We start from the raw sequence: 19927 nt of genomic DNA on the forward strand, positions 1-19927 counted from the left end.
ACACTTATAAAGGAATCGACTTCTAATCAAAGTTTTTCTTTTACCAAGGGGCGGAGCCCCTTCGGCGAGCAGAGCGAGTCTATATTATATACAGTCGTTAGTGGAAGAATGTAGAGACTGATGTATACAAGATTGGCACTTCAGGATGAATCTATATTAAATAAAGCCGTTAGTGGAAGAATGCAGAGACAGAAGTATATGAAAAATCAGGAGCCTCCTAAAGCAAAAAACACGTGAATATTTATCAATTTGTTCGTTTCTATTCGATCTGATATGTTGATGTCCAACCACAATCCTCCCTCAAATCACAATTCAATTAGGAGAGGCCATCGGCGGCATCGTAAAGACCGTAGGAGGGGGATGAGACGCTGACCTGGGGGCGAATCTGAAAGACAATGAAACCGCCGGACAAGCAGGAGGGGAGCGCGGAACCCTTTCTCGCCCGCCGCAAGATTGGCACTTCAGGACCCGAAGGGTTTCGTTCCATTAGCGCCCCCGAGTCGATGGTCGGACGTTTGGCTGGAGTGGGTAACGATTAATCTGGCTGAATGGAACAAATCTAGCCGGAACATTGGGAAAGACGTGTAATTAAGGGTGGAAAACGTGAGGGGACGATATATTGTGTGAGGCCAAACATTTGTGTCTTAAGTGGAAGAGGGTAGATGTTGGATGTTACTTAGGTGGAGGTGTTCTCCTTAATACGAACACTTCATCAGACAAACCACTGAACAACAAAATAAAACTATGGACATGCCTCGATAACACCAAGACTACCTTTCTCAGACTTTTTTTTATGGAGCAATTACCATATAAAAGATAGAATAGTATTTGCAAGAAGCCCTACCACAGTAAATGATGCTCTTCGTAAGGTTCCGGGTATCTATTTGCCCATTTCTGATGCAAATAAATTTTATTAGTATTATTAACTTTTTGACTCTTTCTTTCCTTTGACTTCTTTGTCTTGAGGTGTTGTTGATCTATGTTTTTCACAGGAGAGTCTCTTTTTCTTTTGTTTGAAATAGAGTTTTACCCAATTGATGTTCTTTCCTAGTTGATTCCTGGGTTGGTATCCTAATCACATCTTCAACAGAGTTGAATATCCGTTTTTCTTGAACTTTTGCCTTCGATGCTGCACTGCAAGAAATCCAGGTCTGTCAATCTTCTTTATCTTCTTTGAATGGCTATAGAAAAGTGAAATCCTGGTTTTCTCTTGAGGACTTAAAGAATCCAGCATGATAGAAAATTAAAAAGACGTAGATTTTCCTCTTCCCCATTACGCTTCCCAAAGCGCATTTTTATAACAACAGTTCCTAAAGGCTGTAGAAGCCAAACGACTTTTTAATTCAATAGGGTTTTAACCCTCAATCGCGATATTCCCCGCACACGGCAATATAAGAACAACCCTCTAAGATTTCATAGCCGAAATAAAACATTCAACATCTCCATTTATGCGACGACTTAAGCTCAACGATGCTATTCAATGATGTCGACGGGATCGTCCCACAAAAAAGCGTTCAGCGAGAATTTCCGCTTGTTTTATGCGTCTCGGATCTCCCTTACACTTCCGGTATAATCTCAAACCGGAAGAAAAAGGACCAACGGTCCCTTTTTCTCGATCAACGAAAACGCCAAACTCGGATGCTGTCTGTTATGTTTATAGGAAATAAGGTTTGCTGGCTTCTCTTTGTTCTGCGCTTTTGATCCTTAACGAAGGATATCGGTAAAGAAGATTTATATCCGGTCAGAGATGACGCTGCTTCGAGATTACCCCGGTGTCTTTTAAATTGTGTATTCTCCTTAACAGATACCGCATGTGGAATCAAACTGTAAGTGGGCACCCACCTTTAGTTTCCGGACTTATAGTACGACAAGTCCGAACTGCTAAAGTACGAAATGGCCGAAGTTCATTTCGTTCTCGTTTTTTTTGCGGTCGACCTCTTCGCCTGTTTTTTCCTCTCACCCTTCTCCTTCCGCTCTTTTTATCTACGCGAACGAATTTATTTCCCGCGTGCCGCGCCGAGAAACGGATTGACTTTTTACGCCCGCCCTTTTTTCTCGTTGTGGTTACAGTTCTGGGCGCCGTTTTTTACGCCCGCCCGGCTCTGGGAGATCGACGTACTAATGGATTTTTTTTTCTGTTTCAGTGTGATAGCGAGGGCGAAGACGACAAGGTGAGTTATCGTGTGTTCTTTCGGCTTTTCAGGTGGCGAGATAGTTGCTTTGTTCAGTTTTTTTTCTTTTTTTGGTTTAGTTATAAATCGAATGATGTTTAGGGGCTTTTGTCGAAGGACCGTTGAGTGTAGAAGCTGATGTTATTTATATGTTCTAAACGGTGTAGGTATTCTTACTCTGTTACGTTACTAAGATTGTGAAATTGGACAGAGCAAGGTAGTTATCTACTTACTGAATAAATACATGTTATTGAAAAAAATACATGAAGCTGTATTTTGTTGTGAAAATGATATCTTTCCAGTTGTGGTTTTGGCAAGTAATACACATACTGAACTTTCTACATTTTTTTTGCAAGAGGCAATTACAGATAGAAAAGTTTGAGTGTCCGATTCTCACAATTCAGCATCATGATATGCAATAAGTACAGCAGTTTTCGAAGTTACACTTCTAGGTAATTTAAGTGTTTTCAACTAGAACCACAGATATTTCATTGATTATAAAGAATGCCTCTATAACGAAGCTTAGGAGTGCACTGCACCACTGCATGGTGTCTACTAAAAACAACATTTTTTCTTAATCACCATCTTTGTATAGGATATATACTGATTAGTAGAAGTTTCGTTTTGTAACTTGACACAATTACCAATATTATTTGTATTAATTAAACGACAAAAGCTGAGGCTATGGTTTTGAAGCTCAGAAACAAAAAATAGATACACTACGTAAGTAATGAAGTAAAAAGAAAAACACGAATGTGAATCTATTTATATTATATAGAGTCGTTTGTGAGAGAATGTGGTGACTGATGTATAACATATCGGGGCTTAAAGAGAGCCTTCTAGAATACATACGTTACATTCATAAAAACTACATGAGGCCGTATTTTGTTTTGAAAATGATATCTTACAAATTGCGGTTTCGACAATTTTTTTGCAGAAGCAATTGCAGATAGAAAAAGTTTTAGTGGGTGATTCTTACAGTTCAGCATGATATAAACAAAGCACAGAAGCTTGTTTTAGCGCAGATGTGGTTGAAGACTTTCAATTGTCACGATGTTTCCGAAATTACTCTTTTAGGCAACTTATTTGTTTTCAACTAGAACCGAATCTGATAAGATCTCCGCATATCCAGAGATATTTCATGGCTCATAAAGAATGCCTCTACAACGAAGCTTAATTGCGCACTTGACCACTGCATGGTGACTACTAAGAACAACATTTTTCATGTCTTAACGCTACATACCATCTTCGTATATAAGATATATACTGATTAGTAGAAGTTTCGTTTTGCAACTTGACGCAACTAGCATTATTATTTGTATTACTTAAACGACAGAAGCTGAGGCTATGGGGTTTTGAAGCTTCGAATTGATACAGTACGTAAGTAATAAAGTAGAAAAAAGTGCCCGAAGTTCGCTGAAGATGAGATTATCTATCTATATTATATAAAGTCGTTTGTGGAAGAATGAAGTGACTTATGTATAATAAATCTGGGCCTAGAGAGAGCCACCTAGAGCAAAAGGAATCTATATTGATTTAATCTTTTGCATTCGATCTAATATGTTGATGCCGAACCACAATTCCTCCTCAAAGCCCTCCCTGATTCGCAAATCCGCCGACGGCTACAGCTTCCTGGTCACGCGCCATATTGGACTACCCGTGAAACGGCCCCCAAATCGAAATAAACGCTCGTGCCCCGTATGAAATTCGGATCGCAGGTTTCTCTCCACGAAAAAAGAAGCGACGCGCCGACATACATACGTATGGCGGGCATTAGCGTCGAACGCCGACGTCGCAGTTCGTCCGCGCGTTAAAAAGGGCGATTTTCTCCGGGGTTTCCTACGTGAGCGGAATGACGGGGGCGCGCGCCGTCTTCTTTCGAGATTTCCCATCCGTCACGCGGACTCACGGGGCCTCACGAGGCGGTGACGATGTTTTATTTATGCCGCGGAACGCGTTCGGGCATGATTTTATCGTCGCGACGCTTCGCTCCGCGTCTTTTATTAATCCGGCCGTGATATTCGTAGATTGTACGTTTTCAATCTCGCCCGTCCGTGTTGATGCGATCTTGACGTGTATGGGATTCTTTACGCCGATGAGGGTTTCTTAAATTGTTGGATTTTAACGCGGATAAGTCTGACTGTAATATTTAAAGTATGTTGCAACGTTACAATTGCCCATGGGACTCTGACTGATTGGGTTTGGCTCATTTGGCAACAAAACTCCTACCCAGTTTTTGACAAATTTAATAAAAAAAAAATAAAAAGATCGATCCTTTTCACTCTGAACAAATAATATTGAAATGAAAACTAAACTTAAATCAGTTTTTAATGAATTACTGTGCTATTAGGATGGAACCTCTTCTGTAGATTATTTTCAGCCTTCTAATCACCAGATCTTTACAGGAAGCTTTAGTTGTCCAATTCCCATTCAGCGAAGTTGATGTAATAACGCAAGGTATTTTACGCAGGTATTCTCTCAGTTTCAGGAACTAAAGTGATTTAACGTACGTGATATTCCAACTTTAATATCTCAAGGAAATACTTCTTGATATTTTTCAATCCCAAGAGAGGTTTCTGTTGTTCCAATTCCACGGGAGGTGCGAGAATCCCGACACTATTCTCGCGGATAAATAAAATTCTAAATCTCAAATTAAACTAGTAATGGCTGAAATCTAAAACAAGGTACGTATCTTTCCTGAAGTCTCGATAATTATTGAAAATCTTTCAGAAAATTCTCTTTGTTTCCTTCTCTAGATACGCGCATCCGCATCCCGAGCAATGACATACGATGAATTGACAAATTACCGCGTCTTTGAAAATTCCAGTAGCGTAACATGAATTGAATCGTGCAAAATCGTTGCAATGTGTACGTCACTTGTGGATTGAAAATCCTTCGATCGTGAAGGAAATTTAACTGATACTTTAGTTACTTCACTCCCTCTGACTCAGCCGAGTAGATTATTTTTGTTTTAATAACTGAATCGATAATGCAGATTATTTATAACTGGAGTAGATATTTTATTTTATGTTATATTAATGAGGTTATATGATAAATATTCATAAGGAAAACATAATGGGGAGTCGCCCAACGCCCGTTTGTTGACTCTTTCAGATATGTTGAGCTAGTTTACTCCTACTTTGTATGCAGGCTTATGTATTTCCAAGGCCTATTCAGTATTCAATAGAACATAAGAAGTTTATTCTCATAATATTCGAGGGAATTTTAATTACAGCTCCTTCCGAATATAAAAATCACTAGAGATTGTTCAGAATTCATTAGTTCCGCCCTCGCAAAGATTTCTTTTCAAATGAATTATGCAATATTCTCAATTCTTCGTCACGTGAAGTAGAATTGTCTCTCAAACGATATTATTTGGACAATCGATTTTGAATTCTATCTCAAATTCAATTCTGTCCGTCAGATTTGTCTGCGTTCTCGAAATGAATATGGTTGGCATCTCTTATACGTCATCAGTGACGTCATTCCATTTCACCACTGTGTGTTTTTTATTTATTATTTTATTTATGTCGTTCGTGTTTAGTAGGTTATGCCATTTAATATCATAAAAAAAATACGCTTCAACAACGTTCAGAAATTTTTTTTCTATCAAAATCAGTCCTTTTTGTTGATTGTTGACTCGTGTATCTTTCCATGTTTACATTGCATAATCTACTGAATACGAATGAAATAAGAATAGTACACAGTGTTGCGATTATGACCATTATAAATTGCATAATTCTTACTGTAAAGTCCTATACATATATGTATTCCATCGACTTTGTTATATAAATCTATCTTCAACAAGCGACTGCATTATTATCTAAAATGAACCTCTGATAACGAGCAATAAAACACCCTTTATACATCCAGTAAAAAAGCCATGAATAAGAACGAATCACGGAAACATCAGACCTAAAGTCCCCACACATCCCCCTACTTATCGCAGCATCTCAATCGGGGACGTTACGAAATGAAAAACTCTCGACGTCTACGACGTTAACCTACGAAACGACGAAATCCATCATGCGGAACGCAAAAACGAACATAAAAATGCAAATCCTCCCCGACGACGCGATGGGAAAACAAGGAAGTCAACAAAGTTTTCATATCGGAATAAATTTCCAGCGCCGCAACGAATCGAATAAAAGTCTGCCGGTCGACATGTAAACATTTCCCCGTCTTTTTCCGGACGGGGAGTCGGGGAAAGGCGCAAAAACAAACGGCGCAAAGGCGGAGACGACGTATGATGTACATTTTTCGGTCTTTATTCATGTCTTCTTTTTTTCGCTGCTCTTCTCGTCTCTTTCGTCCTTCATATCCATATGTCGGTGCACGGCTCGCTTGTATGAATTAATGTAGTCGGTGTTGTTGCGGTTTTTGATGTCCTTTTTGCGGCGCGTTTGATCATTTTGTCGGAATGTTTGTTATTTTTTCATTTTGAGGTTATAGAGAAATTTTGTTTTCTCGATAATTGACAGAATACGCATCCTGTCGAACTGAAATTTGGGGAGCTTTTGCCAAAAAGCAAAACGAATATTCATGCAAAATTTCCAAGTTTTATTTATTTTTTTGTAAGATTTTGGTATTTAGAATCTACCCATCGAATTAAAAAATAAATTGTAAATTTAAAAAAATCTTGGATTTTATCCGAAGTACACGAATTTGAATGCAGAATTCTCCGATTATATATTGCCATAGGAGATGTTCCTAAATTGAAGGTAAAATCGAAAATGACAGGTTCTTCCCCATTTTAAGAAGAAAAAAAACTCTGTAAACATGGACCCGCAAACGCTTTGTTTTCGAGTTAGTTTTTTTTTGCATTCTTTGGCTTAGAGACATCACTCTGAAGTTTTCATCTTGTGATGTGCTGATTTTGAATGCAATTAGGGTGATATTCTTTCTGGAACAGTGAGAATCTTTCTATATTATATAAAATCGTTTGTGGAAGAATGTAGTGTAAAAACTTACCTTGCTACGATCATAGTGAATTCAAATTGTTTTTCCTAATTGTTTTAGATTAGTTTCGTAGTTATGAATTTACAGAAATTTTGGAGCTTAGAAACAAGAAAATAGAAGTTATAAAGTAAAAAAAAACACGAAGTACGCTAAAGCTGAATCTATCTATATTATATAAAGTCGTTTGTGGAAGAATGTAGTGTAAAAACTTACCTTATTACGATGATAGTGAATCAATTTTTTAGGTTAGTTTCGTAGTTATCAATATTAGAAATTTCATTCTGGTTACGTAATAATTACCAATGCTGGATATTCATTTAATGTGAGGTTTTTTCTTCACTAGTCGTGGTATTTTGCCCTGAGAGAGCAAATACTTAACCATACCGTAAATTTTGCTATTTTTTTCGTCCTCCATCTGCTCTCCGCTCGTCCGTATGGATTATTGTTGTCTCCTCGTGCGGTTTTCGATCTCCTTTTTTTATTCCCTACCTCCATCCCCATCCGGCCCTTCAATATGTGGCCGTCGGATATGTGGCATGTCCTGTGGGGAGAAGACGAGTTATAACGTGGAGAGACGGCTTTTGTTTGGACGGCTCTTCGGCAATAAACGTCATCGAGTGCATAAATCCCGAGTTCGTCGTGGTGGCTGTTTCGGGTCGTGTTTTGCTTTTTTTTCTCCTTGCTGTTTATTGTCTTGTCGCGGTTGATTGAGTCGGGGATCCTGCGATGTTATGTGCAACGCCTACGATGTTGCGACATGCTAGGTCGTTTGTTCTCCTCGACTCGGAACTGACGTAACTGTTTTATTTAGTACCGCTTTGATGGGACAAAATGATTTCTTCTTTACGTCGATAGGTCTGTAAGTAGTGATTAGCGATATCGTGAATTGAAAATCACGTTTTGCATTGTGACTGTGATTTTTCAATATCAGTGATTTTAAACCGTGATGTGGTCGCGGTTTCAAAATAATTTTTGATATACCTATCTAAGGTTTTGGTTTCGGGAATCGATGAAAATTGTGATCACGATCACGTACGTTATAGGCGAGGAACTGTAAATACCTGTGATTTGGAGATCATCATCAGATTGAATCACAGTTAGTGAAATATCGCTCATCACTAGTAGTAAGGATAATAAATAAATACTCGGAATCATTTGACGGTGAACATACTTATGTTATGGATTTACGCCTTCGCAGTAGACAATAGAGTTTAAGTTTCTTTTTTATTTTGATAGAAGCAATAACTTAAAATGAATCATTTTCCAAAAAACCGCCTTCATAATATTTGAAATGTTTCTCAGCTTTGAGCCTTCCTTCGAAATAAAACGTTTCATGAGTTATACCACCTGTTAAAAAAAGAAGCCATAATCGATTACACAATCAGACTATAACTTCATATGCAACTTAAGCAAACATAAATATTCATAAAATCTAATTCATCGACCGCTTTACGCCCACTGAGAAGTAACAAACAAATCATCCGTAGTCTTTATCCGAACGAACGTCGGATATTACTAGTAATTACAACGTATCGACCATTTGTCAACCGTGGCTTCCACGTCTTGTGATACAAGAAGTTAACGCCCACCCGGGATCTATGAATATTCATTCGGATTTGTTGAATGAAGATGATTGAAGACTTTGAAATTTCACACGGTCGTTACGGCCGGTTTCTTAACGCCCACCGTTACCTTGCCCAGATCGAAGGCGTTCAACACGCGTTGGATGCAAATCGTCCGATAAGGGATTTTGTAAAACAGGAATGTTAAGTTTCGATAAGAATGGATTGTTTATTGAACGATGAAGATTTCGATTCGATGTAACTTTGGGATCGAATTGGCGGTCTGTCTGAAATTGTATTGCCTATTTAGGGTACCTGCTCAATTTGTGTGAACACCCACCGCTTCATTATATATGCAGTTGATATTTCGTCTAAAAAGCGAAATATAATATCAGATACTTCTGCCTTATGGTTGAAATACAATAATTATTAAAAAAAATAATCGTGTACTTCTGATTATAACGTCTATTTGCTCTGTCTCTCAACATTCAAAGCAGACATTCGAAAGTTCATCAGTCCGGGCGGTTAAGAGGACGTAGAAATGTCCAAACTCGGAAAAACCCCAACTCGAATTCAGGTAACTCGAACTGAATGCGAGTTACACAACTCGACTTTAAATAAAGCAATTAGCAGATTTCAAATTTAACGAGAATTTAATTGATTATCATTCTCATTCACCGACAGTCCAAATCTAGTTAGGAAGATTTTAACTCGATTGAACTCGAACTTGGCACAATTCGAGTTAGTAGGCCTAGTTGACACATCTCTAAGCCGACGTTTCTTTAAGTTTCTTTACCTGTAATGAGGTCTACGATTGATTTGAACGACGAAATTAGTTAAAACCAGGTGTGCGTTCAAGTTCTACTCAACGCCCACATGGCGCGGGCGGTTAAGTGAATCTCACCCGTTTCGTTAAGTTTCTATACCTTTAATGAGGTCTACGATTGATTTGAACGTCGAGATTAGTTAAAACCAGGTGGGCGTTAAAGTTCTACTTAACGCCCGGCGGCTTGTGTAGCCGCATCGAAGTCATCGTCGCCCAATTCCAAGTCCAAAGGTCGCCCGTACGCAATTTGCCAGCTTGTAAAACTCGAACCGGCGTCGCCATTGTAAAAAAAACGACGCCCGTAACGGTGGCGCCGTAAGCGTTATCCGGTGTTATGGCGTCTCCCCCGTGACCGATCCCGTTTCCCGCCTCGGCCGTATTCCGGGCACGTGCGTCGGGGCGCGTCGTAAAACTGAATTTTCAGCCGCGCGTTTTCGTACCAATAAAATTTATTCGAATTACGTGGATATCGGCACGGATCGAACGCGCCCTGTATCTATCCTCTCTCTTATTGCTTTTTTCTGCTGCGTCTGCGGACGTGCAGCGCGTCGTTCACGAGCGTCCGCATTGTCCGTTAAGGGTATTGGGATCCGGAGGCGGCGTCGGCGGAGGAGTTAACGGGCGTCGAGACGCTGGATACGTTTGTGAAGGGTCGATCTGGGAGATTGCGGTAATGTATTGGTGTTTACTGAAATGTGTATCGGTAAAACCGCGTTTAGATGTGTGTAATTCAAATTCCGAAGGCTCTTGTTAGCGGCAATATCAAAAGCAGTTGTAATGGTGGTGATTTGTCATTAGTTGACAAAACGCCTGTGTCTAGCCGAAATTGTCGTCACAATACTTAATATAATTGTAATTGCATTAGTGTGTGTAACAATGGTCTTTCGTGGTACTTGCGCATACAACTTTCTCATTCATAAGGTTCTCAGAAAGATACAATAGAGAATATCTCTCCCCTACCCTAATTATAGTACAGGTACCATGATACCATTACGCAGGCATACAACTTAGAGAATAAGAAAAGGAAGAAGAAATTCACGGTGTACAATATGATTTTATGTTTATAACCCAGGTATAGAACTGGGAAAAGGAGAGTTCAGTGGAGTTAGTTACAAGCTAAAGACCAGTTGAGTTAGTAGAGTGTTCAAGGATGTTTTCAAGTGCTGTACCACAATAAAGTACTCGTCTGTGGTCCATCACTGTTTTAATAATCCCAACGACAATGCGATACCACAAATTTTCTTGGCGTTCAAGATATTCGCGCGAACATCTATCGTATTTGCTGTTCGCTTCTCGAATTTGGAAGCTGTAACGTGCAGGGTAAAAAGTCATACTCATGGGAGCATCGAAGAGAGTTTATCAATGAATAAATGTTTTCCTTTGAGCTTAAAAAAAATGAAGGGCACATTTTCGGGCTCGATTTGTGAGAGCAAGACGATTGGCCAATCGTCGTCACCAAACTATCTGTAAGGAACATGGCGAGTCTCTCAATTCTTTGTGAGTGATAAGGAAAGCACCAATTTCTTCCAATAGAGGCATGAAACACTTGTTGTTTCAGTTTTGATATTTAACGAAACCATGGAGGTGGAATGGTTTTGTGTGCATAAGTGGCATGGATAGGATTTTCCAATAGGAATGATTTTACATTAGTTCAACTTCCTCATGAAAGTCACTCGAGTGAAGTTTCGCATTACTCAAAACAGAGCGCAATTAAGAGCGAAAAATTGCGCAACTGGGGCTAGTCGCTTTCCCTTTTAGTGGAAAAATAAGAAGGTTAAGTTCACAACTAATCTGCTTCTATGTATCTCCTCTTTCATTTCGATTCAAATAATATTCTTCGTTGGAATCCATAAGAATTCTCGGTCTTTGTAGACCTCGATGAGCTGCAAGCACTTTTCTTAGTTCATCCCTCGAGCAAATGAGCTCCAGTTCGCAGAGAGGGCCCCTCAGACCGCAATTATTTAGGGGGCGATGGAGTTTCTACACTAGGTGCAATTCCCTCGCGAAATTATTTCGCGAGAGAATTGCGCGCAATGTAAACGCAGCTATAAGGCAACTCTGCACATTAAGGTCACTTCTATTCAATTTCCCTTTATTCTTGGAAAGATACACGCTTCAACAACGTTTAGGATTGTTGAATTATTTTATCAAAATCAGTGTGAATACTGCGGGCAATTAAAGACAGCGGAAAATCTGGGAATACGCAACCATCAGGATACTTTCACGTCTTGGTAACCGATCATCGATCGGCGGGCGGTCGCTCCGGGCGGCCGTAAAATTTTTAACGCCCTCCCCGACCCGATTAAACTTCATGAAGATACAGCGGCGTAAAATGGGAACGAACGATTGCGTTTAACGACGCGCCGTTTTATGCATGCAATTATTTCGCCTTTTACCGATCCCGGGATTTACGGCGGGCGTAAACGCCCGTTTATAAGGTCCCGGGGACAAGTAGGCGCGAAAATTGAATTCCGGGCGCGACCGTTACGACGAGATTGTGCGCGCGCGATTTTACGTCGCTAGTCGTATAACCGGCGACGGTTATATCGTCGGATAATGGAGTGATCGCGCGTCGGACGATTTGGCCGCCGGGCGTTAAAGTCGATTTATTCGGCTCTCGTGATGGGTTCGGAAGAGTTATGGGATCATTTGAGAGACGACGAGGAAATGCGTTGTTGTCGAAACGGTTAAGTGCGTCGCGGACGGATTTCTCGGAAGTTCCAGCGGCCGGATGGTGAGTCGCTAAAGGAATCACACACTAGAGGTTTTTTCGGTGGTGCAGACAAAGTTTCTTTTATTTGAACTCCGAAACAACTCAGTGTGTTAGTACTTTTGGCAGTCACAAAATTAGTAAGATGAAGCTAGTTCTCAAACATATCTATGTTTCTCCATAGTTGAACTGGCCACGTAGATGGTCCGGTACAAAATGAAGCTTTTCCAGATAAAGAAGGCGAAACTCTCAAACGTCCCGGCAATCTCGACCCAATTCCTCACGGCGACCGTCACGTAACAATGGAACGCTGCGTAGGTGAAACGTGCCGCAAAGGAGTCCTCCGAACCGCGACACAGACCGTCGTATTGGCCCTTCTCAGCACATATTCGAGAGGGCGCGGAAAAAACGAGAACTAGATCGTCACACATTCGATCCGGCTCGAAGGACCAGCACTCGACGGCGTAGTCGTCTCGAGCACCATCGGGGCCGAGAGGGGACCTTCTTCGGTAAAATAAGATCGATCCGGTCGCTACAGAAGACGGACTCCGCGCGTCTCCGGAAGATTTGTCGGGAAGATAAGGAACGCTGAATCCTGAGAATCCCGAGGACGGACGGGAGAGCTTGCAGAGGCACTGAGTGTTTGGCATTGATTTTAGGGGGGGATTGTATGGATATTGAGGTTTTTGGTTGAATCCGTTGGTACTTTGATGTCCTGGATAGGGTCGAATGTTGAATGTGACGGTGCCTTTGTTGTAGGGCGATGAAGCCGAACAAGAATCCGTTAAAATCCCGTTACAAAACTACATAGGTGTACAACTTTCCTTTCGCCGTTTTTTTCCGAAATTCGAGGCTTTATTGTGAAAAACCGGTTATACATTTATGATTCGAAGTATTGTCCATCGCAATCCACGAATCGATGCAAATTTTAACTTCTTCTTGTGCTGCTCAATCAGGCTGTGTACAATTGATCGAAACAAGTGATAGTCCGAGGGAGCAACGTCTGGAGAATACGGCTGTTGGAATGGGACTTCACATTTCAACGTTTTCAAGTTTGTCTCGACTACTTTCGCAACATGGGATCGAGCATTGTCATGCTGTAAAATCACTTTATCTTGTCTCTCGTTGTATTGTCTTTCAATGCTCGGCTCAAACGCATTAATTATGTTCGATAACGATCGCCTGTGATTGTTTCAGTCGGTTTTAACAACTCATAATACACTACGCCGAGCTGGTCCCACCAAACAATGAACTTGGCCTTGGAACCGAGAATATTCAGTTTAGCCGTCGTCGTGGAAGCATGGCCGGGTTATCCCCATTATTTTCTGTGCTTTGGATTATCGTAATGAACTCATTTTTCGTATTCAGTCGCAATGCGATGCAAAAATCCCTTCCGTATTTGCCTTGAAAGCAGCTGTTCAGAAGCAAACAAACGCCGTTCAACATCTTTCGGATTCAACTCGTACGGCACCCTTGTTTCTGAATCATTTCCATGACTTTCAGGCGTTTTGAAATAGCTTTTTGCGTCACTCCCAACGATCTTGTCAATTCTTGTTGCGTTTGAGAAGAGGCTTGATCAAGAAAAGGCGAAACCGGTCTATCGCTACTCTTGTTCGATGACAACACGTTTATCCATGGTCAACTTTACGTCTAGATTCTGCTAGGTGGATTTTGTTATTCACTGATATTGACAATTATTTTCATTTCACCCGATATGAATCTTGACCCTGAGAATATTTTTGTCGAAAATATAAAATTAATTGTTTTCGCCCAAATAGGTACAATGGGTAAATCATGATTGATGAACTTATGAAGGTTCTATCAAAAATAGCGTTTCCACGAATCTCTCCATCCCTATCGATAGATATTTCATAAGAAATAAACACGTTCAAACTTCTCCCCTTAATGGAAAACCTCCCCCTGCCACTATTAATCTCGACTGAAACGCGAACACTAAAACTTCGCGCGCGAATTTTCGACGATATTATTACCAGACGGGACAAGAAACTTTACGACGCATCCAGTGTCGGCTTAATTTAAACACTATAGTTTCCGACGCTCCGCAAATTGAAACGATAAGGCCGTCCATTTCGCATTCCTCTCACGATAACGGAGAGAGAGAAAGGCAAGAGGAGCGAGGTTTATTAAGCGGGGAATCCCGAACGATAAATAATAATCACGAGCAAGCGAGAGATCACGCCTGCCGGGGCTGAAAAACCGCCCCCGTATGGGGACCTTTATATGTTTTAGTTTATCTCACTTTCGTTTTCGATAATTGATCTTAGTGTTATTTTTCGTGCTCGTTATATGTTATATTCTTGTTGTGTAATCAATTATTTTTCAATATATGTACTTCGAAATAAATGTGTTATAATACCTAATAAAATATTTCATTTACTAAATCACCGAATCGAAAATTACACGTTTTTGAATAGCGCTGCATCTAAGTTGTTACACTGATCGGTCACTTAGTTCTCTGACTGACGTTGACATCAGTCCGCGCAAGCTCAATAGACATGATTATTTTGACATATCTACCTCCGCCATCTTGCAATAGATGGCTGTAGCGGTAAGTGGTAGTCGAAGTAAATAGATCGTAGATGTCATACCATATGTTAGGTATTCGTGAACATAACGCCATCGAAATATTAGTCGATTTTTGTCTGCATCATGAAGATATTCTCGATTAAATATGTCAGCTTACGAGCCGAATTCTTGTCTATTGAAGGAGGTTTTTATTTTCTGCTTTAATATGAATAAATCTGCGGCTGAGACTCATCGAATGCTCTCAAATATCTCTAGCGAGGCTGCTGTTAATAAAAGAACGTGCCGAGAGTGGTTTCAACGCATCAAGAACGCCGATTTCGACGTCGAAGACCAGCATGGCGGTGGAACAGAGAAGGTTTTCGAAGATGCAGAATTGGAGGCAGTACTTGATCAAGACTCGTGTCAAACGCAACAAGAATTGGCAGGATCATTGGGAGTGACGCAACAAGCCATTCCAAAACGCCTGAAAGTCATGGGAATGATTCAGAAAGAAGGAAATTGGGCCCCGTATGAGTTGAAGTCGAGAGATGTTGAACGACGTTTGTTTGCTTGTGAACAGCTGCTTGCAAGGCAAAGACGGAAGAGATTTCTGCATCGCATTGTGAATGGAGAGGAAAAATGGGTTCATTACGATAATCCCAAGCGCAGAAGATCATGGGTATATCCCGGCCATGCTTCCACGTCGACGGCCAAACCGAATATTAACGATTCCAAGGTCTTCCTCAGTATTCGGTGGGACCAGCTCGGCGTAGTGTATTATGAGTTGTTAAAACGGACTGAAACAATCACAGGCGATCGTTATCGAACGCAATTAATGCGTTCGAGCCTAGCGTTGAGAGACAAACGGCCGCAATACAACGAGAGACATGATGAAGTGATTTTACAGCATGACAATGCTCGACCCAGGATTATCACTTGTTACGATCGAAACCACTTCATAGGAAATTTCATTAAAATCGTTCAAGAATTGTACAAATCGGAACTGTTAAAAGGATGTGGAGACACATAGACCATATGGAGGTGTGTAAATCAAGCGATTTCACGTTTGCGCATGCTCAACTCATATCCTTCACCTGGAAAAGTTTTATTTTGTAACGGACAATCTACGGCCCAAACTGAATGCTGAAATTTCGTTAAAATTGAATTGTAAATGTTGAATAAGGATGTGCGAATACAAAGACTAAACCAACGTCATTTGTGCTATTCTTAAACGTATTTTCCTAGTGGCAATTTTGAAATCGTATACAAAAAAATGATCGTAAAGCTTCATATCGGTAGATGCAAAAACATAATCAACATCACGTAAAGGATCACGAGTCAATTGTCTCCATCAAGAGGTACGATCCAGTCTTCAGCGATCGTAGTTCCAGGAAAAATCCGCAACGATTACCGCATCGCGAAACGCGAATGCCTTTCAACATCCACTTTTCAACCTTTACGCGACTTTCTACGGAAATAATTCTCTCTTACTTAGAGGGACTCCGCCGCTTGAATATTCAGATCACGTCTTATTCTCTCGAAATTGATGTCGTTCGTTCGAAGTGCGGTCGACTTCTGGAGACGTTTTAAACTTCCAACAAAAGAACGAGGGGTGCGGGAGAACGTAAAAGGCTTTACGCGATTTAGATTTCAAACGCGGAAATTTTCCCTATTGTGGCCCTTTTCGGCTGTTGGCGGGGGTTGAAGTTTCGGTTTATGTTGGTTTATGGCAAGTGACACTAATTGTCTCGGTGTTGCGGATTGCTGAGTGGATGTGAAAGGAAGATTGCACGCAGAATGAGGGGATTGTTTTTTAACGATTATTGTTAAGGCTTGTGAAGTAAAAAGAAGAATTTCTCTGTGGTTCAACTCTATGCTTAATCGTACCACGCTCTCTCCTGTATCGAGTACTCTCATAATAATCCTATTCTTATTATTCATTCAATGTATGTGTTCTCTGGTTTAACAAGGCATATTAAACAAGTTACAATCATTATCGTATTATCCTTTATCCACAATCAACGCATTAATAATCTTCGATAACGATAACCTGTGCGATCGTTATCAGTCGGTTTCAACAACTCATAATACACTACGCTGAGCTGGTCCTACCAAATACTGAGCATAACCTTGGAATCGTGAATATTCGGTTTTGCCGTCGACGTGGAAGCATGACCGGGATATCCCCATGATTTTCTGCAATTGAGATTATAGTAATGAACCCATTTTTTGTCTCCAGTCATAATGCGATGCAGAAATCCCCGTCTTTGCCTTGCAAGCAGCTGTTCACAATCAATCAAGCACTATTCAACATCTCTCGGCTTCAACTCGTACGGCGCCCAATTTCCTTGTTTAGTTCTCCAAGTAAGATAATCAGCAATTTATGGTCCTTCGAACAAGAAACAACATTTTTGGCACTTCGAGCCACAAGGAGCAATCTTCATTCTGGTCCTCCGCAAGCGGAAATCGGATGAATCAGTGAAAGTAGTTTTCTCTCCGGCGGAGTCAAAATAGAACTTTCCGATGATCCTGTTAGTCGAAATATGACATTGTTATTGTACGTTTGAAAAAAAATATTTACTATCTTCCATGTAGATTATTGTTTGTTGGGAAATTATGTGAATAACTTATAAAAATCGGTGATTTGTAAAAAGAAATATCTTTGCTTTCGACTCAGCAGACACGTGGTATTGTTCACTCTTAAATTTTAAGGTTTTATTCATTTTCTACGGTGCTATTGCAGCAAAAAAACCCCAAATTTTTTTCACGAATTCACATCACTACTTCATTTCGTTCATTTAACATTAACTTGACTACAATCCTATTCATAAGAGAAACTGTATTTCTACTTTTAGACAGCTAGTATATTAAAACACAATATTCGTTTTTCGATTCACAGATATTTTCCTCATGCGAAAAATTCCGGAAATCATTGGCATTTCGATAGGCTAAAGATTCCCCCTGCATTCCTGCATACCACTCTGGAATGAAATTTCCGGAATGGCGTTTGCCAACATACTGGCAAAAACCGCATTGTTACCATATCAACGAATATTCGAGCTGCCGGGAATCCACCAGATAGATAACCAAATTGTGATTTTATGGAAATTTTCCAGCGATACCGAGAGTGAAGCTCGTGACCTTCAATTATTATTTATGAATCGAAACTCTAAAGGCCACCTTGGATAACAAAAGAAAAAGTGATTAGAGCAGTTCTCTAATTTCAATACATTGTAAATTGAAGTCACAATAAGTGAATAATAATCTACATGGAAGAAAGTAAATATTTTTAATTCGCGAATGAAAAATAATTTTGATATGTAACAAAAATCATTACAAAAGAGGTACATTAATTTCGTGAAAGTCGTCGTACAGTGCTGCCCTCTACCTATTTCCTTCGAAAAAAGAAAGAAGATAATGTGAATGTACAACTTCGTACTCCGTTTATAGTTTGGTCATCGCAGGAGAGCCAGAGGGAAAATAAGTGAGTACCAAAGGTTGACTGATACTCGGAAAACCACGTGGTGGTAATCCCTCTTAAGGCATTTTGGAAAGTGTGCTCACAATTCACAATATTTAGGTTGATGACTTTCAATATGCTATTGGTTCATTGAATGGTAATGGTCAAGAATGGAGGTAATCAAGTATATGAAATTCTGCCGACGTTTCGATTCTATTTAAATTTTCCTTAGGGTTATCATCAGTTACTCCTATTGTTCACTTAGAAAACACGTGAAATGCTATCATCTTAAATTCGTAGGTAAAACGATACATGCATGTATGTTAGAGAATTGAGTTAAACTAAAAATGATCAAATTTTCTGGAAACGTATCCTCGAAAACCGCGTCACTAGATTCAGCCATAAATAACTAGTCCTCAATCCAACCGTAGAATCACAAACGGAATCGCCCTTCAAAAACGCCAAAAGGAAATGAGAAAAACGACCGCCACTCGACAAATTGAGAACTAACGGAAAATCACGCGAGTTTTTCCAGTTCCCCCTTCGACCGGCAATAATTCAGACTCTCCGAGAGAAAAAAAGCGCAGACGACGCGGAAGAGGACAAACTCCTCCGGTAACTGCAGCATATTTGTTTCCGGTCGAGTTTCTTTTGAGGCTGCAAATTTGTCACCGCGACTTTTATTTCGATTCTCGAGAAGGGGATGATTTGTCGAGAGAGTTTGTCCGTGTGTGGATTTATCGGCGAGAATTATCGAAATCGCAAATTTTCAACAACCGAAGAAAAATGTTTAATAATAATCACAATTAAACAGTTAAAAAAGACTAACAACTATTCAGTTTGAGTATTCAAAAAATGTTCGAAGTGTAGACTTGACCTTAGGTAACACGTCCCTCAATGAGAACCATGACTGTAATACCGCCATTTTTTATCGTTAGTAACTAGCTTCAAAATATTCTTGTCGAAATTTCGGAACAAAGAGTTAAATATGAATTGAGATAATTAAGATTAAGCGACGCTTAATCTTCAGTTATTTGAAAAATGGATTGATATGAGAAAAAAATAATGTGTAAACAAAGCAATGGTTTGAAAAATGTAGCTCAGACACTGCTGCTTCGACAACGAAAGTCGAAAGCTCTGTCTAGTTGAGAAACTATATTTTTTTAATTTGATATGATTTAATGTGATTTAATTTATGTTTCTATTAAAAAAAGTTGATATTTTTTCGAGGTAAAACTCTGATTTTTTGAGAATTTTCACAAAAGAAACACTTAAAATACTTTCGACAAAAGTTGGAACTATTGTAATATTCCTAACTTCTGGTAATATTCCTAACTAGAATAATGTTCTAACGCACATTATTTCGTGTTTTCTCCTCTGCGATCTGACATATCACGAGAAAGTCACGTGGTGGTGTTCCCTCTTAACCTCTGATCTCAGAATCAGTGTTAACCAATATTCATGTCGAGACGATCTACGCTAAGCCTCCTGCGATACCACCCCGGCTTGTAACTCTTCCCCCCACCACCACTGCATCAATTTGCTAATGACGATTGTCGACAACAAATCCCCTCCGTGCGGTCACTGGAGACGTCGGAGTGGAGGGAGGTGGATGGATCGTTCACGGCTAATGACCGTATTTATGCCGTGAAAACACCCGAACAGCCAGAGATGTAAGAGGAAATTATCCCGGGACCGGAAAGTTCGAGCTTG

At 40.1% G+C, this 19927-nt stretch overlaps 1 protein-coding gene across 6 annotated transcripts in view; it reads left to right on the plus strand.

Annotated features, from left to right (window-relative positions):
* The window catches only part of LOC123683474 (extensin-like), a 151134-nt gene that overhangs the window by 38105 nt on the left and 93102 nt on the right, over positions 1 to 19927 (plus strand). For all 6 annotated transcript variants that reach the window (XM_045622544.1, XM_045622545.1, XM_045622547.1 and 3 more), the window contains exon 5: positions 2145 to 2171. In XM_045622544.1, the coding sequence (XP_045478500.1) occupies positions 2145 to 2171 (27 nt within the window). The remainder of the gene's footprint in view (positions 1 to 2144; positions 2172 to 19927) is intronic.

This window comes from Harmonia axyridis, chromosome 6 (genome assembly GCF_914767665.1).
Source record: "Harmonia axyridis chromosome 6, icHarAxyr1.1, whole genome shotgun sequence".
NCBI classification, from domain to species: Eukaryota; Metazoa; Arthropoda; class Insecta; order Coleoptera; family Coccinellidae; genus Harmonia; species Harmonia axyridis.